The sequence below is a fragment of the Podarcis erhardii genome (genome assembly GCF_964252035.2).
Source record: "Podarcis erhardii genome assembly, chromosome: 10".
Lineage (NCBI taxonomy): Eukaryota > Metazoa > Chordata > Lepidosauria > Squamata > Lacertidae > Podarcis > Podarcis erhardii.
The window spans coordinates 35,414,719-35,436,862 of NC_138500.1; the positions used below are offsets into that span (position 1 = coordinate 35,414,719).

The following is a 22,144-nucleotide window of genomic DNA, read 5'->3' on the forward strand; positions in this document are numbered from 1 at the left end:
TTGGGGCATGGAGAGCACCATATGGAAAGCCTTGTGTGTGTTAAATAAGCCTGACTAAGACGTGCCCTTATTACAGCTTTTCTCTTTATCTGCTATACCTCCTCCTGTTCTGATTCAGTGTGTTTCCGTATGTTTCACAGCAATTATAGGGGGGAAATCAGTGCCAGGCAGCTTACACAAACAAAACCTCATTGATGTTTGAGGGACCATATAGATGTGAAGGGTCACTAAATCACTTATCATATTGATCACGTTTGGTCTGTCCTTTATGCCACATGCAGCATTGCCCCATAGATGACATTTCCTTTACCATTTAAGATGCAGCTGTTGGTACCATATATTAGAAGCTACACTGCACCGGGCTCTGATTCTCTCCCGCCATTTCTGGTTACAGACAAGAAACATGTAGCAGAATACATTCTCCAGACTCTTCTTCTCATGTTCTACTACATCTATATTTTCTTCCCTGTATTTTACTTTTTAAAAAAAAGAAAAAAAGAAAAAATGTAATGTAAATGTAGGGGCATATCACAAAACATCAACCTCATAGATGGACAGTCAGCAAAGCCACAGCATACTACTTGCCTATTTAAGTAAGATCTACTGCAACATCTACTGTAACAATTATCTCCAAAAGAAGACACCCTTTCTTCTGAGTTGAAATATATACTGTATCGCATTTTAAAAAGATAAGTGTAAAAGGGAATCCTACCTCCAGCATCAATGGCCATCTAATATTTTTATGTAGAAGATTTTTTCCTATATTAAATATGTTGCTTTAGAAACAATTGGCAGGTTGCACTATTGTTTTTGACGTCTTAAAAAAAGCGTTGATATATTTGACATGAAACACAAAGCTGTGAAAATTGCATCATGCTGTATATAAGATGACAAATCTGGGCCAATGCAAATGTCTGGAAAGAATAGTTTTGAAGAAATGTAGAACAACTATTGTGTTAGACGGGAACACAAAGGGAATGACACCAGCCTTTCAAAGTTGAAAACTAAATTTGAACAACTAAAAAGTCAAGTTTCAACACGACTGAACATTACAAACTTTACATTTGATGGTATGAAGCCATGAGTATTATTGGATGGACTGCATAACTTAGTGGTAGAGCACATACTTTGAATGATAAAGGTCATAGGTTCGCTCTCCCGTATCTCTAGGTAGGACTGGAGGTGAATCCTATATGAAACCCTGGAAACTACTAGTCGTGGTAGACTTGCCTTCCCCAATCAGATGCCATCCTAGTGTTTTGACTACAACTCCCAGCTGTGCTGACTGGGGCTGATAGGAGCTGTAGTTCAAAATATTTGGAGGGCACTAGGTTGAGGTAAAGCTCGTGTATGCAATACAGAACTAGGATGATCGAACTTATGATGCTCACTATAAGGCAGCTTCATTTATTCCTAGAGTTCTTTTGACTTCTTCCATGCCACATGCAGAATTTGTCAAAAAAAAATTCCATTATTGCTATATAAATCATGTTTGAAAGTTCTTTATCAAAATTACTATTAAATGCTGTTATGGAGAAGGAATGTTGAATTTCAAAAAGTTTTTCAACACACCCGCATCAGTTCCTGTTGTTTTCCTTTCTTAGAAATGAATGTTGCTCTCTCCATTTCTTCTTGTACGAATACTGGGAAGCAAACTTCAGATCATACCAGTTGATTTGCTTCCACCCCCTACTCTCCTCAGTGCAGGGAGAGGTGAGAAAAACAACGGGGTGTGGGTTACTAAATGGAGGTGTAATCCAAACAAGATAGAGCTGATTCTAGTCAGTAGGACTACCTATTATGGGTTAACAACACAGTTTGCTTTAGAATGGGCTGCATTTGCCCTGATAATTATTATTTTTTTGCAACTTGGGGGTGTTTTTGTGTAGTAAAATGAAAGGAGTGCATTTGCCAAGCTTAGGTTAATTGCCAACTATGCATGTCTTAGTTAGGAATTTCCCAGACATAGCCAGAATATAGCAGTTGGAAACAGTGTCTGGGTGAAAAATTCCTGAAATTTGGATGCATGGCAGCTCATGTCGGAAGTTCAGATTCTGGCAAATTTCCATAAGATTTGGCAACCCTATTCTTAGTGAAGAGAGAACTTGCCATGATAACTCATGCAGTTAGTTGTCTTAAATGGCTGGGAGTTTCAAAGTTACATCAAAGCAAAGACTTTACATGGAACTGCCTTTGCAAAGTATTTCATGTAGCCCATAATGCAGCAGTTAGAATTTTAGCAGGAACCAGCTTTATGGAAATATGCCTCTGTTGCATATGGTTGCAGTGGTACCTTGGGTTACAGACGCTTCAGGTTACAGATGCTTCAGGTTACAGACTCTGCTAACCCAAAAATAGTACCTCAGGTTAAGAACCTTGCTTCAGGATGCGAACAGAAATCGTGCTCTGGCGGTGCGGCGGCAGCAGGAGGCCCTCTTAGCTAAAGTGGTACCTCAGGTTAAGAACAGTTTCAGGTTAAGAACAGAACCTCCAGAATGAATTAAGTTCTTAACCCAAGGTACCACTGTACACCTATATGAGGTTCTGGTTCATTTCTAAGCTCAATTGAAGGTGCAGCTTGAAGAATCTATTTGTTTAATTACCAGTCAGTCATGGTACTATTCCTTTAATTTCAGTGTCCCTGGTTAGTCTCCTTCTGTGCTCTTGGCCCTATTGGTATTGAATGCCAGAGATACCAAGCCAAACAAAGCACACCTGCCATGCATGGCAGCCCTAAGCACTTGGTAAATCTCCAGGTTTTGCTTTCTCCTTGGGTCTGCAAACAAAGGTCATGTTGAGCACTTCTGGCCACTATACTTAACTTAATGGACTGCATGGACTTGATGTCTTAATGGACTTGATGTCTTACAAATTGCACACCTTTGCGTTAATTGCTTCCCTATAAGTTCCTTGAATTCTTTTTTCTGCATGTGACACTCTACAGCCTCGTTTAGTTGCACTGTCTGTTTATTCAGAGCATAGACACATATATATTACCCATCTTATGAATGTAGGGGAACCCTGCCTGCCATTTTGATAAAGTGTGCATGTTCGTGTTTAAGCTGGATGCATTTCAGAATTGTGTATGGCCTTACAATTCCATGTTTCTATATCTGTGACACTGAACAAATTGAATTTTATCCTCTATTTCTAGTCGCAGGAGGGCATGGTACCAAAACATAAAATAATAATTAAAAATAATCAAAATCTGTAAGTCAATGAAATGCTAATTCCCTTTTTAAAGAGATTGTGGCAGGTAATTAAAACTGGAAGGAAAATCATACCCAATAGCTTTTTCTTTAACGTGTGTTGCAGTTTACATTAAATATTACATTAAACATTTATTTCCAATGATGAGGCCCCACAATCCTTTGCAGAGCTGATTGAAATCCATGGACTTGGGTGAATCTAACTCTGCATACATTCAGGCTCTTACTAGGAGGTAAATCCTGTTTTATTTGCTAGACCTACTTTTGAATAAGTGTGCATAAGATTGGCTGAAAATCTTTAATCTGCTTCCTCAATTCTCAAAATACTGTGAAACTGTTTCTTAGATTCCTGGTGGCTCTGAATGGATGAATTTACCTTCATAAATATCAGCAACAAAACAGAGTACTATTTGTTTGAAGTCTTCAATAAATATTTTCCAGTTCAGTAATGCTTCGTTGCCCATTCAGTAGTACATAGGTTATAAGAGCTGAATAAGATATTTTGAAGTCACCTAAATACTTCCCTCTGACTTCAGTTGCACTAGAAATGAGTCATAATGTGTTGTGCTTTCTGATTCACTCATGTGCTGGGTGTGTAATGTTTTGGTTATGAACAATAAAGGGATTGTTTAGTAGGCACTAATTTGCAGCAGTACAGACCTGGAAATAATGTATTTATAAAAGCTTCTAACAAATATATTTTTGACCAGATGTGAATTCCTTACCCACCATATTTCATGTATATTTAGAAATTTCCTATAAATAAACTGTTATCCCTGTGGTTAAACATGGCATTTAAGGTGGAAAAACAAAGTTTATGAATGAATTATTGTTATAGTTCCCAGAGTATCAGCTATATTGGTAAATTTAGAAATATTGAACATTCAGACTTCTTAAAATTTATCATGTTTATATATTCTTTTCTCATTCAGACAGTTCCTCTTTTGAAAAGGAATATGATATTTTACATAGTAAAAAAAATCATTTAAGTGTTAACATGAATTGATTACCTTTTTCAGACTGAATTTTAAACAGATTATAATGAAGCTTTGCTGACAAGTCTGGTAGTATTTTATGCTTGAAAAATTTAGAAGATGAAGAAATAATTATTTTGACTGAAATGGTGGTGTTCAATTTATGTTACTTGGTTTTAACAAGAAAACATGCAACACTTCATTCATTATGAGCTGATTGAAAAGAATTAATAGGAGCAGTGGTTTAGAGCACACTGTGAGCAGAGCAAAGCTCAGTGCAGTCTAAAAAAAAGGAAGCAAGTAGTAAAGCATGCAGTAGGCTACAGCTAATGCTTTGCGTCTCCTGCTGTCTTCTGAAACGTAAAAAATCTACAACAGGCAGATCTCTGTAACGCATCACTGGTAGAAAGGTTCTATTCAGATTTTAGCGTTTTAGCTTGCCTCTGATGACCTGCTATTTTCTGCATTTGTTTTGACTGCTCTCATCATTCAAGATTGATGCTTGGATGGGTGTGTAGGTGGAAGCAGCAGTAGCAAGCTTACAGCTTACAGACAAAAAATCTGCCTTATCTGATGGCTATTATTGAAAATGCGAGGTGTAGCCTAGGCTGTGTAATGAAGGGGAGCGAGCGAGGGGGAGCAAGGAGCATGGAACTGCATACTGATGAATGTAGGAGTATTTGATAAAAGATTTCTTGCTGCTAGCAGTGCATTGCTCATGGTGGAGTATTCCGACAATCACATATAACAGAAAACAGCTCAGCTGACAGCTTGATATGCCTTTTTCCCTCCACTGCATGACGTACTGGTCTGTAGTAGAGATTAATACCTACGAAATGTTGAGGTAGGAGCAGATCTTACTCTATAGCTTGCCCTGAAAACTATGTGCTACTTCTGACTTTCTTTCTTGCTGGAAGCATTCATTTGACAAGCTGGCGGGCTCCTTTGATACCAATTTCTCTCGGAACACAATGTGGCAATGCCACCTCTCAGCCCAGGACCATCGTTATTATCCTGTGGATGGATATTCCCTGCTTAAACGCCTCCCTTCTCAAACTCTTTCAGCACCCAGATGCCCTGTCCAGACTGTGGGACAATGGTTGGAAAATATTGGGCTACCTCAGTATGAGAACCACTTGCTGGCTAATGGATTTGACAATGTACAGTTTATGGTAAGTGATTTTCTCTGTGTAATATTGTGTGCTGATGTCTGGTTCTTTGCCTCATGAAATCTTATACAGCATAGAAGGGAATCTGTTTTGTGTTTTGCAGTGTGCTTTAGGATAAAAATGCATTTGCATAATCCTATCTGCCTACCAGTACGAGCAACGGATTTGGGAGCCACAGTTCTGCTTGGTTCATATTTCATTCCAAAGCATTTTTAAAGAAAGTAAAAGCGTGATACATCTGGACTACCCCTGAGGGGGTGTGGAATCAGTTTTTCTTTCTATGAGGACAAGTGTATCGGTAGGGAACAGATTACCCTAGTTAATATTGAAATTATGTAAAAATATTTAATCTCCATATTCAATTCTAAATGTTCAAAAGGACTACTGTATGTTGAGCTTTAAAAAAGAACTATATCCCTAGTGCATAGAAATGAATGGCTGTTCCTTTAAATGTAAACCTAAAACCCACCTACATTTAACTATTAAAGAGTTAACAGAGATGGATAAGCCAGATTTCTTTGGTATACAGTGTCCCTATTTTGTGTAGTGCTTTAAGCTATGAAACCTTTCGACAAATATGACCATGGACAGGAAGAAAGGTAACTTAGTTGATAAGGCAATAGCCTACCCTTTTGTATACACCTTCCAGTTCCTAGATGTAGTAACACTCACCACACCTGTTGTTCACAAGCTGTTCTTATAACACATTTCACTATATTTTCTGTGAAGTCAGATTTTTATGTGCTGCAGTGTTATTGCCATAATAAAAAACTTGCATACGCTATATGAAATGCATAGTTTTGTGCCAATGCACAATGGTGATTTTCTTAAACATGTAAAAAACCTTTATGTTAAACTAAGATTTTAGAAAATATTTAAATTAGATTACAAGGTGGTTCTAAAGCATTTGAAAAATATATCTATGTGAAATATTACCAACTCCTAACTTCTAGGCTATATTAATCCAATTTCTTCATACAATAAGATTTTGCACACTGGATTGAGTATAAGAATCTAATTTTATGCAGATCAACCATCAATGGCTCTAGATCAGGCCCTGTGATATACCTATGATTTAAGCATTTATGATTTAAGCATTAAATGTCCAAGGTAATTCAAGGTTTACATGGGTTCTTTCCCCACCTTTGTATTGTAAGATCAATCTACAATTGTTGCAGTAGTGTATAGTTGCTTGTACAACAAGGGATTAAATTAGCACAAATTTGGATGAAATGTTAGGTTCTTATAATCTGTTAAATTATTATACAACCAGTAAGGAAGAAAGTAAAAGTAATCATAAGTGATAAAATATGCCATGTTATTCATAGCCATGTTATACTGCTGTTACATTATTATCTTGGATACTTTGAAAAGATTAACCAATATCCCATCTTCAAATCTAACAATTTTAAGTGACCTATATACATTGCAGTTGCATATCATAAGTTCCTAGCATACTAAAAAATGCACAGTGTAACCAATGATTATTAATGCTAGAGAGACCAAATAGCATTTACATTCAAAATACTGAAAAGGTGCTAGTCTGCTGAGAAAGAATAAACTTGGTTAAGATAAAACATATATATTTTGTTATTTTCTGGCATTAAATAATTGCTTATCCACTGAACATTTTGTATAGTGCAGACCTGTACATGTATACCAAGAAGAAGGCTCCATTTAGTTCAGTGGGACATATTAGAAAGGAAGTGGGTTATAGGACTGCTGCTTGATTCTGTTTTATGAATGCTTATTTCATCAATGGAATACTCAACCCTATTATCAATTTTAACTCCCAGTTTTGAATTGTTATATCAGGACAGGCACTATTAATTTGACATTTTTGTTCCTCCTTTATCATACTTCCCATTTTGTTTTTCTAAAAATACACTTTGATGCTTATTTGTTTTCCTGTTGCCTAACCAACACCATCACACACCTTTTTAGAATTAAGTAGTAATGTATGTCTTACTAGATACTTCATGGAGGAATACGTATAGTTAATGGTGGTAGAATTTTCAGTATATGAGGAAATATGTTAAGGCAGCTCTCAACAACAGTGCTATATGCATTAAAATCACATAAAGTCTAATGTTATTTCTCAAATAAAAAGCAAACTTGATAAAGCATTCATTAGAATAGTAGAATAGCTCTTGGGTTTATACTCCTTTGGCAAGAAAAGTAAGCATTTAAATACCATATAAATTCATTAGAGATATTGTTAACAGCTTATGTACATAGAATGAAGAAAAACAACCTCTATTTGTTTTAACTACATTTTTCAATTTATTTTCATTATTTTCTGTCATGATTTACACATGCAGCATGCAAGCTATGTCTTGCTTCCAAACATGTTATATTTTTAGAATATTTTTTCCTATAGTGAGTGAAATTCTGTAATCCTAAAATGTTGATGCACAAAGCATCATAGGCAACCTGTTGATGGCTCTACCTAAGTTGAATTTCAGAATGTAGAAAACAAGTCACTAGATGAGATGGCTATGCTTCAGTAGATCCATTTATAGTACCACCAGTAATCTGTCACAGAGTAAGTTGTATCCTTTGAAAGTAAAAGCTGGATAATGGAATAGTGTGCACTTGCTGAAAGGACAATGATGACATCAAAGACAATGCAAAGCAATGATTAGTGTGCTATTTAACTGACTGGTAAGACAGTGGAAGAGTTATATCCTTGCAATTAGGGTACTTCAGCTAATTGCAAATTATAGCATCCCGTCTGGCCTAAGCACTTAGGAAACCTAATGAACTAATGGGCATAATTCTTTTTCAAAGATTTTTAACTCTTCTATTCCCAGTATAACCTTTATGCACACTCAGGAAAGTACTGTAAGAGCTCTGATCAGAGCAAACTTGAATTAAAAAACTGGATGATTGATATTTAAATATATTTGATTACAGCTTTGGAATTGGGATAACATTTGGTTTCAGTAGAAAAACAGCTAAGCAAAAATTTAGAATGAGCCAACACATGATGGATTTGGAAAACCACATTAACAGACTTGATGTCATTTTAGAGAGGTGTCAAGAACCAACAGTCATAGTCAGGATATCAGACTTAAATAATAAAAAAAACAGAATTCCGAAATAACCTTAGAAAAGGCAGACTGAAACTTATAAAGGTCTGTTTCTTTGCCCCTTTAGTCAATATTTGTGGGAGTGTCTTAAAAGAAGCCCCATCTCTCCCTACAGTGGTTATTTGCGGTATGAAGGGAAGGCTGTATGCCCATGTATAGAATAAAATGTTTTGTTGGCATCCGTCTGTCTTGAGAGACAATCGAGTTCACCTCTGGAGATGAAGTCAAACCGCTGGACAAACACAGTGCCTCCTGTGGCTGCAGTGACTGGTAATTCATAACTGCTGCCTCCTGCATTGTTTTTGCAGCATTAGCAGCACTGAAGTGATCTCTCTGGGGCACAAACCTGGGCAGTGTATATGGAGGTCCTCAGCTGCCCAGAAAACATGACCCCCCTCTTGGCCTCACTGATGTGGTCCAAAGGAAAGCAGAGCAATACATTGGGCACTAGCTTGGCTGCAGGAGTTGCTGGAAGGAGGCGTGCAAGGTGCCATAAAACTGTCTTAGGGACTCCTCTCCAGATTTGTGTAGGGTTTACTCTTTAGCCTTTTATTCTCTCAAAGATGTCCCACAAGGCAGCAGGCATGGATTATTCTTCAGGGTTTGTTCTGAGAGCCTTTCTCATGGATGAGTATAGCCACAAGGCAATTGAGGTTTAGGATCAGAGTTTGATTCCTTCTCCTAGATGGGCTACACCTTCCCCTATAGAATAAAAAATAGAATAAAAACCCTTCATGTATCTGATGGAATAGGTCCTAGTCCACAAATGTTTATGTTCAGTGCTGTTTTTCTAAAAAAAGAGGTGCTGGAACTGACCATGAAAACTGTCACGGCTAAAATGACCGCTGTTTCTTTAATGCGAATACAGCTGGGTCAGCATGACTCAGTGGCCTGCAGCAGGTTGTATATGTATAAAGTGAGAAATGTTAGTTTGGGCTGAGGCTGGTGTTTGGGTTGGTCAGTTGGTTAGTGCTGGTGTGTATAGTTATTCAGTCGTGTTTTGCACAAAGACTTTTGAGAATAAAACTCTGCAAGGATATTCTCGTGGACTCTTTTTTGTGCCGACAAGGGTCCGAGGACCAGGCTGAGGAGACAAAGGGAGGTCAGAACCTTTTCCTCCTTTTTTTTGCTTTTTACAAATACTGACAAAAACCTCCCTTGCTCTTATAATGGCAATGGCGCCCAGCTGAGAGGTGCCAGAACTGAGTTCCTGTGAGCTCCAGCTGAAAAAAGACCTGCTTATGTTATACAGTGGTACCTTGGGTTACAAACACTTCAGGTTACAAACGCTTCAGGTTACAGACTCCGCTAACCCGGAAGTAGTATCTCGGCTTAAGAACTTTACCTCAGGATGAGAAAACAAATCGTGCGGCAGCAGCAGGCCCCATTAGCTAAAGTGGTACCTCAGGTTAAGAATGGTTTCAGGTTAAGAACGGACCTCCAGAATGAATTAAGTTCATAACCAGAGGTACCACTGCAATAATATATAGACTTTAAGATGTTAGACATCATATGTTGTTTTACTGCAGAAGAGAACTAGATGTAAGGAATGAGCCCAATGGGGTCAATTCTTACCCCCACTTTAGATAGTCACTACTACAGCATTGGAAAGCTAAGTGCAGAACATGGAAGGAGAATTGGGCTCTCAGCTGCAAAATAAGGTGAGGGTCCCTTAACAGCCATCCAGGTCTTACTGCCAAGACAACAGCTCACAGAGCTACCATAGTAGTAACCTGGGAGCTCTCCAAAGTCCTGCAGATGATTTTGGGGGCTTGAATTCCTACCTTGAATACTTTAGGGGGCACTACTGGGCTTCTTCTGTGAGTCGAGCTCATAGAACAGGATACTCTGTTACTTATCTGCATGTTGAAATGCTCTCTGATTGAAATCTCTCCTTCCCATTAAGTCTAGGTTTATTCATTTGATCAGACTAACCAGTCCCATCTTTGTTTTCTTCTAACACTCAGAATTCCAATATCTTCTTGAGTGCCTTTCCCAATATAAATCTGCCCAGACCCTTAGATCTTTGTTTGAGGCCCTTTTCCAGCTCCCCTTTTAAAGGAGGCTTGGAGGATGGAGACAAGGGAAGAGGGCATTTTTATTTGTGGCTCCCCAACTGTGGAATGTGCTCCCCAGCAAGGTTTGCCTGGTGCCGTCATTGGCATTTTTTCAGTGCCAGGTAATTATTGATTCCCCCCCCCCCCCGTGCTTTTGATAGACTAAGGTGACATAGATTATTACTGTGCAACTGGAGTTGTTTCTTCTTCTTTGTTTTGTTTTATGGTATAATCTATTCGTGTTTTTAACAATATTGTAAGCCATTTGGGTAACAAGTGACTAACAGACGAAATCATAATATTAATACCCAACATGTTCATGTAGACTACAGTTTCTCATACAAAATAGCCTATTATTAAAATAATGCCCAGACATAAGTATCACTGGAATTTTCTGAAAATCAGTAGTATTGCAAGGGTCTTTCAGCATAGCCAGTGCAATAAATGCACAGGTGTTGGTTATTGTTCTTCAAAATATTGTTTTGAATATTGTTCTTCAAAAGTGAAGTTATGTTGTGAGTATATATTTATTTTCCAGCAGTATGCTGAATTTGGATCTGGAAAAATTCCATTTCTCCTTCAGCACATTGATTGTTATGTGAACTATGAATGTCCAAATAGTTTCCTGTGGTATGAAAAATGAGGATGTACCATTTCATGCATTCCATTACTGTTTGTGGAACTTTGAGTTTATTTATGTATACAGATTAAAACCTTGAGACCTGTGCTTTTTCTACACTTTGTCAGTATTTGTCCAACACTAGACTGAGGAGCAGAAAGCTCTCATGACTGAATGCACACAAACACATTTATATAAAAATGTTTCATTTTAAAATTTGTTGTTTATGTTTTCGGTTGTTGTTGTTGTTGTTGTTGTTGTTGTTGTTGTTTTGCTTGCTGGCCACACATTTTCCTGCACCATATTAAACTAGCCCCAGGACACTAATCTAGCCCCATTTTACAAACATGAGTTGCAAAATGCAGTCTGGTTATTTGTGCCTATAGATGAGGGCTGTTATCACATTGCTGGTGCTGAGTTGGGGCTTGTGGAATTATTGTGTCAAAAATAAATCAAGTCAGGGCATGTTTTTTGGCTAATGAAGAAGTTGCACAGGAAAGCTCAGTCTAAGATATCACATTTCTCAAGACAGCAAGAGAATTTGAAACAGGATGTCTAATGCAATTTGTCAGGAAGACTAATACAATTTGTCAGTTGCTGGTTAATGGTTGTCTAATTGGCATATATTCATCAGTATGCCTCGTCTGATGTGGGTCAGTTTGTTTATGGTGGTGGTGGGAATATTTTTCAACCTAGAGGGTGGCATGCCAATGGTGGGTGGGACCAGAGACAAGAGTGGGCAGAGCAACAGATGGGCAAAGCAACAAAGCAACACATCCACACAAATGTCACGGGTGTATACACACACACACTTCCAACCTCTATCCAGCAAGAACGAGGCACTATCACTGTTCAAGGATGCATTTCAGCCAGCCAGAATAATCAAATATGCTATGGCACAGGGAGGCAAGGCCATTTGGTCTGGAGAGTATCCTATGGGTCTTCATTCATCACCTGATCCTGAGATTCCCGAACCCCTTGTTTAAAGAATAAAAAGCATGTGTCAAAGTTATATGATTGATAGTTCAAGATCAGTCTTGAAGGTGAATAAGGAACATTTTTGTTTTGGTCCAAATAGGTATATATCCCCCTAGGTCATGTGCTCACCACATAGGTGTGCTGTGTAACATTCCTGTTCCTGTGCCTTCTTGTACTGCTGCTTCTGGGTATAGCACTGCTGTGCTGAGAGTGCTGCCATGAACTGGGCATTCAAAGAAAGCTAGGGCTCTGTTGTAAAGTATATATTGGCCATATCACAGTAAGCCAAATCACAGTTTGGTTTAGATGAGATAAGCACATGGCCATGTATTCGAATTGGATCATTGTAAAATAATGTCTGAAACGTCTAGGGAAAACATGACATGTGCTAAACCATTTCTCCAAAGGGAGGGATAAAAGAAATATCTGGAGTGACATTTATGTAGGAGTTTATCTCACACTCTGCTTGCTTTCCCCTTATGACACAGATCCTGAAAATGTTAACTGGTGTTCTGAAAGACAAAACAGTGGTAGGGCCAACATCTTCTTCTGCTTGTGATGTGGCATTCTGATGCTTCCTTTTCCTTGGTATCTATATAGCTTCAGTCATTGTTCTTAATTTTTCTTTCATTCATTAATCACTCATTTATCATAGATGAGGAGATAATCAGGTAGTACTAATTTATCTAAAATTGTATTTCCAAAAATTCCATTTCTTAAACCAAGAGGTATATTAGTATATTGTATTAATTTACCATTCATATGCTGAGGGTTCATCAGAACTAGATTAGATTTATCCAAACATTCTTAAGAAACTAGAATATGAACTGCAGACCTGCTGATAAATATATATAACTTGTCCTTGAAATGAGCCTCATACCATATGACTGGTCAATGTAACTGTAAGATCAGTGTTTTTAAAAACTGTTACCAGCAAACCAGGAAACTACCGGTACTGCCCTTTTATCTTATTTATTTATTTTTCTATTTACTTATCAAATGTACCCCTCTCTCTATCCTTGTAGAATTATCTGGGGTGTGTGTCTCACACCATATCATACAAATACATGAAATCACAGAAACAATTACACACACACACACACACACACACACACACACACACACACTGTACAGTTCAACAAAACCGGTCCCATAACTGTTCCAATTCAGTAAACATTCCCATGGATGTTCAGAAAGAGGCAGAAGAGGAATATTTTCAGCTAGTGCTGAAAACCGGCTAGCGTTGGTAGTAGCCTAATACTGGGGAGGAGGGTATTCCACAGCTGAGGTGTCACCACTGAGAAGGCCCTATTATAAGCCCCAGTTCCCCAGAATGTTAGATGATGTGATCTTAATTTCTATTCTAAGATGGGCAAAATATTATTCATATTTAACCAATGCACGTAGGAAAAGTTAGACTGGCTTTCCCGAAGGGAAATCAGGCCTAAGCAATTTTAAATATTTAACACCACCAAGAAGCATGCAGATGGAGTGAGAGTATGGTCTTGCATTTTCAAACTCTTTTTACAATAGAGAAAAGTAAAGTCAAGCAACAGAGAGCCCCATGGCACCCTCAATACTCACCAATGTATTGTAATATAAGCTTTCATGTTCTACAGCTTACTTCATCAAATGTATGACAACTGGCATTTGTCACTAAACAAGCCTAGCAATTTTGGCACAAGTGGACAGAGTTGGGAAACTGGAAACAGAAAACAAATGATCAGTATAAATGGAAAATTTTCACAAAGGATAGGTAAACAGTGGCCCCACAAGTCTTCCGAACCAATAGATTAACAATGTACAGTTCTTGCAGATATTGAAGAGTGTTGGATTTTTTTTTCCATACTGAGTGGCTAGGTAAGATCATTTTATTTTATTTTATTTATTTATTTGGAAATTATATCCTGTCCTTTCAGTGCATTTGCATCTTTCAGGATGATTAAAAATATATGAACCAATGAAATCAGCATATTGAAAAAATGTAGCAGGCAAAATGAAGACAAGAGCAGGAAAACTAAATGAAATAAGTGTTTGCTGCAGTACAAAAAGCACATTCCCAAAGTGAAGTGCTTGTCAGAATAAAAAAGTGTTAGCTGTGTGGTGAAAAGAGACAGCCAAATGAATTGCAATATTTGAAGTTTCAATAGACTAGGGGCACCATCACAGTGAAGGCTGTCCGTGAACCAGCTCTCAGAGATGTTTGACAGTGCCTGTGATATTGAAAGACTTTCCTTACAATTACAATAATAAGAGGAGGTGATAAAGAATTCTTGCAACTTAAGACAACCTCAGGTCAAATAATGGAAAATTGATTATCTGAGTACAATTAGGCTGAAACTATCAGGGGGACCTGATTATGGGTAATTATGTGTTGTACATAATATAATAATGTGTACAGATTAATAACAAGTGTGTAAAAATAAGTTTATGAAACTAAGGCAAAGTTATAGCACTGGGCTATATCTTGATAGAATTGCAAGTGCTTTGATTCAAATTGTTTATTTAGCAACATCCATCGACTTGGACATGCCTAGAGGGATTTTTTACTTGTCGTTTATTTGAACAGAAAACATTCTACCAATAGATCTGCTTTTGAAAGTTATCTTACTTCAGTTTCAAAATGATTTGCTATATGCTATGGTGGTGAGTGGTGGGTATTGATGTTGAAGAAGCTCTTTGAGAATGCAGAACTGAGTGGTTATGGTACATATGAGATAACCTAGATGATTATAATTGGAATTAAAGCTGAACTGAAAGTTTTATGACTTGTTGTAACTGGGACAGGAGACTTTGGGGACAGCAATAATGTTCAAAAAGTGTTGGGAGCAGCACTTGCCACTGGTAGAAAGCAAGGAGTTTCTTTCTGCTTGCTCTTCCATGCCATCACTTATTATTGCTGCTGCCTTGTAGTTGTGGTGATGGAGTTCCCCTCAGTGGCAGGAATTCATCCTCCCTCCTCCCCAAATGCCCCTGAAATAATACTACATCACGACTCATGACACAATATCATTCCAGGGACATTTGGGGATGGTGTTTGCTGACCGCTGAGAGGAGTTATGCCACTGCTGACTCATGTGGTGGAAAAAGTAAACGTCATGGTGAAACATAAAGGAGAAACTGCTGCTGCTTGCCCCACCCATTGCAAGTACATTACACAGCGGGTGGTGCTGTGGTCTAAACCACAGAGCCTCTTGGGCTTGCCGATCAGAAGGTTGGTGGTTTGAATCCCCACAACGGGCTGAGCTCCTGTTGTTCTGTCCCAGTGCCTGCCAGCCTAGCAGTTCAAAAGCACGCCAGTGCAAGTAGATAAATAAATACTGCTGCGGCGGAAAGGTAAACAGCGTTTCTGTGTGCTCTGGTTTCTGTCATGGTGTTCTGTTGCACCAGAAACGGTTTAGTCATGCTGGCCACATGACCCACAAAGCTGTCTGTAGACAAACGGAGGCTCCCTTGGCCTGAAAGTGAGATGAGTGCCGCAACCCCATAATTGCCTTTGACTGGACTTAACCGTCCAGGGGTCCTTTACCTTTTACCCCTGAAAGCTTTCAAAATGGTCCCCCACTAGTGACCAAATGTCCCTCAATTTCACCACCTGTGAATTTTGAAGGGGAGAAGGCAGTTCATTTCAGGCCTAGCTGAAAATTATTTGAAGAGGTGGAAGTGAAAAATAAATTAAATTGGGGAGGAGGACTGACTGTACAGCATGAAAGGGAACAAAAAATAGTGTAAGAACATCAAGAAGCATGAGAGAATAAAAATGCAAAAAGTATAATAAAATGTGTTGATATAAAAGGAAATGGGAAAAGTTCTTAAATGTATTTCAAGGTTAAAAGGAATAGAAAGAGAAGTATGTCATCTGGCTGAGTTCAAACAAAAAAAAATGGACAAGAGGGTTGTTCTGAAATGCCATAGGATCCTTTCAACTACCAGTGGCAATGGCTGTACATAGAACTTTCTCCATGTTCTCTTCAGTGGATCTATGGGTTCTATTTTGAGTTTTCATCACAAAGAATGAAGTAGGAAGATCAAAAAATGTAAATGTTAATGAAGACTACTGTATTGGGATCTCAGGGACAAAGAATTTATATGAGGCAGATAAAAATGTATTTTGATAATTACAAAGTGAATCTTCAGGGTCAGATTTGTCAAAGGTGTTTTAAGGAAAGGATACATGGATAAATTTAGGACTGTTTGCACACATATCTACTGTGAATCACTGCATGAGAAGAAGAGCAGTATTAATGCAAGCCTTACCATTTACCATACATTTCCATGTATAAAACAAGGTTTTTTTTTATTTTAAAATTGTGTTTAAAATTGGGGGTCATCTTATTCACGGATAGTGTATAGGGGGGACGTGGGATTGGTTGCTGCCACGAGCTGGAGATTGTCAGCAGTCATTGGGTGTGTTATTGGTTGCTGCAGCAAGAGCTGGTGTTGATTTGCTGTTGTTGCGGCAATTGGGCGGGCGATTGGCAGTTTCTGCAGGGTTGGGGACAGACAATAGGTGGCTTTGGGGCCGTGTGCTAGTAGCAGCGTAGGCCAGGTGGGTGGGTGATTATCAGCCATCCCCCCTCAAAACATGCTCAATAACTCTGGGCAATCTCCCCCCAAAAATCTCCCCCCAATCTCCCAAAAAGACACAGGGACATGTTATACACAGAAAAATACGGTGCTCACTTTCACTATATTTTCTTCAGGTGGCCATATGATGCTGCATTGCTGCAGAGGGGCAACCATTTTTCTCCTAAAAAATGCCCCTGGGAGGATGCTATATATCAACCAAATAAAGATCCATTGTGGGGGCATAGGAGTGCTGCCACTATTTGCTGTAGTAGCAAGAATGAATTAAGAAAGGAGCAAAAGCAGGAAAAGATGTCTAGAACTGGAAATCACCCCATGCTCCACTTCTGAAAAAGTATCGTTGCATGTGCATATTTGCCAGAGTGGGAAAGGGAGACATGGCAGTGTATCTGCTTGACATACAACCCAGCTAACTGCCTTTCCTTTGCACACCACACAATACTGGGGTGGCTGTTTGAACAAACCAGTGCTCTGCTCAGCAGCAATGGCAGTTGCAGAAGGAGGGCAGCAGAAGGCTGAACTGCATGGTGCTGGTGAGAAAGAGAAGAAGCAGAGGACCACATGGGTTCTCTGTAGCCCTGAACTAAAGCAATCCCTATTTGCCCCCTCCCCTGCATATACTTTGCTGTCAGAGGATCACACCCATCCCATACCACTCCATCCCTCAAAGCCTCAAGTGTTTTTGTGTGTGGTACAAAGGTGCTTCTCAATGAGTGACAATGTAGATTAAGGTGTTTGTGTGAGGAGGCAACATATCCAGCCTCTTAAAAATCCAACATGTTTAACTCTAATTAATGCATGAAGGGGTTAAGACCATAGAGTATGCTGTCCTGCCAGGCTTAGCTAGGTCACACACCCTCACCTTGAGAGGAAGGGCTACCAAACTCTTTGTTCTCTTCTTCTCCTTCTACCATGTGGACCCAACCAGTAAGGCTATTTAAGCCAGATGCTCCAAGATTGGACCACATTGCTTTCGCAAGCCATCTTTGTGTTTCTATACAAATAATTTAGAAGCATTTACCACTTTGAAATGAATCTAGGTTTTGCTGCCTGTCTTTTTTTTGCTGTTTTATGGGAAAGGACATAAATCTGACCTTTGAAGAGTTTATAAGTAAACCATTTTAACCTACTAGTCTCTCTGTGTGCTAAGGAACGAGGGGAGCTTCGGAAGAAGCTTAGAAGGGGGTATTTTAAAGTTTTAACAGCCTATTTTTCCATGTTTGCATTGCTGCATATTTTGTGATTTTAAATCTCTGCTGGGGCTCTTTCACCAAAGAGAGACTAAAGGGCAGGGAGGGAAATTAACAAAGTGACATGACTCCACCAACTAATAACGTTCTCGGTTTCTGCCTTTTTTTTTTTGAGTATTAATTAAATCACTTTTGAAACCCCATAATACATTTTCCAGAATAATTAACAAGTATGAACAAACTTAATTAGTCTGTAATAACATGAGGGACAGAGATTAATAACATGTGGGACACAAATTAATCATCTGCTTTGGACGGACGTCTTAAGGAATAGATTCTTCCTTTGACATGTGAGATCCTTAAGAGCATAAGAACATAAGAAGAAATTAGGGTCTCACAAGTCCCACAGAAGCTAAACAGGAAAACTATAAGCAGAGAATAAGGGCAATAAATATATTATAATTAAATAAATATATTATAATTAATTAATTAGTTAATTTCTATCCACCTTTTATCCAAGGAGTTCAAGGTGGCATACATGGCTCTCCTCCTCCTCCTCCTCGTTGAACCCATACAGCAAGCCTGCGAGGCAGGTTAGGTAGATATTCCGCAGAAATATTTCCCAGAGAATGGCAAATGCATAAATAAGCATAACTAGCAACACTGGGTGATTTTACAGGGCTGGTGTAACCCACACACTCGCAGTCACAGTCCTGCCCTCTACAATATACTTAAAATAATGATTGACTTTATTTGTATTGTCATTTACAGTGTTTTTTAAGAAAAATATTTACAAATTCGGAAGGAAATAACATTTTTTTTGTATGAGATATTATGAGTTCTTGTCTTTGCTTTTGTTTTTGAGTTGATACACTACTCCCTAATCACAGGTACACTCAAATTATGGGTGCCTAGTTGTTGTTTTGCTATGGGGCAGCAATTTCTTCACTCAGGGAGACAGCAGGAAAGGACTTAAAAGCAACCCAAGAATCTAGATAATAGGTGCTTTACTCTAACCTTCTCTTTTTCTAACTGACTACATTGGTTTTCTTAAATGTCAGTCATTGCGATGACTTCATTCCTTGGCTGAAACACTGAAAGGTGAGAGCAGGCTAGTTTTTCACAGAACAAATGAGAAAAATAGTGCTTGTACATTTTGCCTCATATCTCAGATTCGACAAATGCTAGAAATTTGCTAATTTTGAAAATGAAATATATAAATCAGGAGTTTATGGTTCAACTGGGGTGGGGGCAACAGCCCCTGCTGCAGGTGTGCATGTGATATTAAAGGTAAAGGGACCCCTGACCATTAGGTCCAGTTGTGACTGACTCTGGGGTTGCAGCGCTCATCTCGCTTTATTGGCCGAGGGAGCCGGCGTACAGCTTCCGGGTCATGTGGCCAGCATGACTAAGCCACTTCTGGCGAACCAGAGCAGCTCACGGAAACGCCGTTTACCTTCCCGCTAGAGCGGTACCTATTTATCTACTTTCACTTTGATGTGCTTTCGAACTGCTAGGTTGGCAGGAGGGACCGAGCAACGGGAGCTCACCCCGTCGCGGGGATTCAAACCGCCAACCTTCTGATCGGCAAGTCCTAGGCTCTGTGGTTTAACCCACAGCACCACCCGCGTCCCACATGTGATATTACAATTTTTTAAATAGTAGATTAAGCTGGAAAATATTTTCAGCATGTATTATTCAACTTATTTTGTGATAAGCTAGCAGAGATCAAAATAATTCAAGTGATCTCTTATAATTAAATAGCTAGGCTGTAAAACTGGATTGCCATATCTCCCGCATATCAGATAGACCTCTGTACCAAAAAGACCAATCTTAAGATCGCTAGTGAGTTATGTCTCCTCCTTAACCATCACAGATATGTGGAAGTTATATATTCATCCCTGATCTCAAGACCTTAAATGTAGAGTATGTGGACAGCCTCAGCCTCATGGTAGTGGAAAAAATGAACCATGTGATGCTCTTAACCAACACTTTTCCTTGCATTGGGCTTCATCAGGACAAACCTCCAATGAATCATTCTGATAATAAATGGCAGTCTTGGAACTAGTAAATGTTTTAATTTTTAGTAATACATTGTCTCTTGTGAGAACTTTGATGCCTTATATATCACACTTTGAGGGAGCCTTTCTTTAGGGTTTTACTAGTTTGTAATCTTACAGCACCAATGAAGATGTGTCCAGTAGCTACCTAGAGATATAGTGGTGGTTAGATTTACTTTCTTCCTCCCATAATATTTTGTGTTATTTATTGTGAGGTCAGCAGTAAATAAAACATCAGTTATTCGCATTTATTTCTTAATGAGATTTTCATGCCAGTCCTAGGCATATCACACTGAAATCTTGTTGTGGTTGCACAGATGGTTCAAGGGCACTGTCAAATGAGGATTGTGATATTCGTGGGAACACTGGCATGGAAACATTGGGCAAGGATGGCCAGTTGCTAAGTCCAAGTTTCCTAACATTTTAAGCATCCTTTCATTTTTTGCTTGGAACAACAACTTGATCTAAAGTCATTGACTAGTGATAATGCTTTTCTCTATGCTAAGTTTCTCCTGACAATTTCTGCAGATAAAGCTGCTGTTAGAGGAACAAAAGAACGCCAAGCCATATTTTCTTGTCAGTTGGCAACTCTTCATCTGACTCAGAATACAAATTCCTCGTAGATGTAAGACCTGGGGAGGCCTGCTGTGTCTCTAGCTAGGCTTTTCATGCTGATTTTGAAGTTGGTGCTGTGGTACAATGCTCTCAGGGATTTCAGCATTAATGCCAAGGCTGACTGTTCCAAGCACTGTTGACTGTAACCCAGATAATTGCTGGCAGAAAATGTAATATGTGGTAGGAAATATGTTCCCCTAGAGAGGCAAGCATTTCCTTGTTCGGGATTTCAGTATGGTATCTTTGTCATTATTATATCATTACCTTCTGTAGGAATTCCTTCCTCTGATTCTTGTGAGATGGAAGTTAATCAGTTAAAATAGTCTGCCAACCAAGATTAATGGAATCCACTGAATTTCAAAATTATTTGCAGAATTCTTTTATACTGGGGGATTTTTCTGCCAGCTCTGATAGTTGCTATGATGATGACCTTGTTTTACTTTGCCTGTGCTGTACAGTTCTGATTTTAAAAGCATGACCCTTAATACTGATAAGTTTGTTACCATTGGTGGTATGTTTTAAACTGGCTTATTAAATGCAATCTCTGTGTTACTATTATTTACTGATAAATATATTATGCAGACCTTTTTTTAAATTTTCAAGTACCATATATTATTATTGTGTAGCTGTTTGTCCTTCTTGCCCTTCAAAATTCTTTTTAGGGTAATTATGTGGAGTAACATTTTATTTTTTGGCAGTTTCATACTGTGTTATTTTTATCTTATGCAATTATTTCATGTATTTGTCAAGTTTTATAGATTCCCCTGAATCAGTGAAATGCATCTGGGGGAGGGGATTATAACCATAGCATCTTATTATTTTTGCCGGCAACATTCAGCCTGGTTTTTTGGTGCATCTCCCTTTTTTTGGTTGCTGTTCTGATGTTAGTCTTGTTGACTTGTGGAACATGATTCTAGGCATCCTCTCTCACAGCTTTGCTGCTATATATCCCCCAGTTTCTGAACAGTCTAATTTACTAGTTGCCCTGAGTCCTCAGCATGAGTCATGCTATCTAAACAAATAAAATCATTGACCTTGATGGCAGCTTGTTTCATTGATAATTTAGTTGAATTGTGGAATAGCAGGTCAAGATGTCTAGCAGCACAAGTGTCTTATTCCATTTTCTCAACAGTTCAGGTCCTGGATTAAATTAGGATGGTACATAATTAGAAAGAACAGGTTTGATTTATTTTTAAAGACTTATGTCATACAAAGCCATACGAGAAATCTTTAATTTCTACTACTGTAAATTTCCCACCCAGTGGAGCTGTTCCAGATGATATATGGCCTGGTGCACTTTGCTTGCTCATCTTTGGAGGCGAATAATCTTGAACCTGCTGTGATGAGTACGCCGCCTACAATGAGTCCCAAAACATTAAACCACACATCATGCCAGGAGATCTGTGAATGATCTTACCTTTTTAAAAACTAAATGCTACTGGTGGAATGTGTGTGCTAATCTGATTAAAAAGTGGTGGGGGAAGGAAGGGAATGGGGAAGTTTAGTTCTTTCTAGGCACACCATCTTCTTGCTCTAAACTGTTATTCCACATGTATCATACCTGCATTTCCTCAATCCATGGAGTAAATGTGTG

General features: G+C 38.7%; 1 protein-coding gene and 1 long non-coding RNA gene across 12 annotated transcripts in view; one reads left to right on the plus strand and one right to left on the minus strand.

The window, feature by feature from the left end:
• ANKS1B (ankyrin repeat and sterile alpha motif domain containing 1B) overlaps positions 1-22,144 on the plus strand; it is a 332,378-nt gene that overhangs the window by 150,286 nt on the left and 159,948 nt on the right. For 6 of the 11 annotated variants that reach the window (XM_081878201.1, XM_081878197.1, XM_081878206.1 and 3 more), the window contains one exon: positions 5,249-5,355. In XM_081878201.1, the coding sequence (XP_081734327.1) occupies positions 5,249-5,355 (107 nt within the window). Of the gene's footprint in view, positions 1-4,551; positions 5,356-22,144 lie in introns of those variants that run through there. The other 5 variants (XM_081878209.1, XM_081878210.1, XM_081878202.1 and 2 more) reach the window with 3 other exon arrangements.
• Positions 21,281-22,144, minus strand: part of LOC309351026 — a 28,942-nt gene continuing 28,078 nt past the window's right edge. Inside the window, exon 3 of the long non-coding RNA XR_014160662.1 lies at positions 21,281-21,690. This is a non-coding gene — a long non-coding RNA (uncharacterized lncRNA). The remainder of the gene's footprint in view (positions 21,691-22,144) is intronic.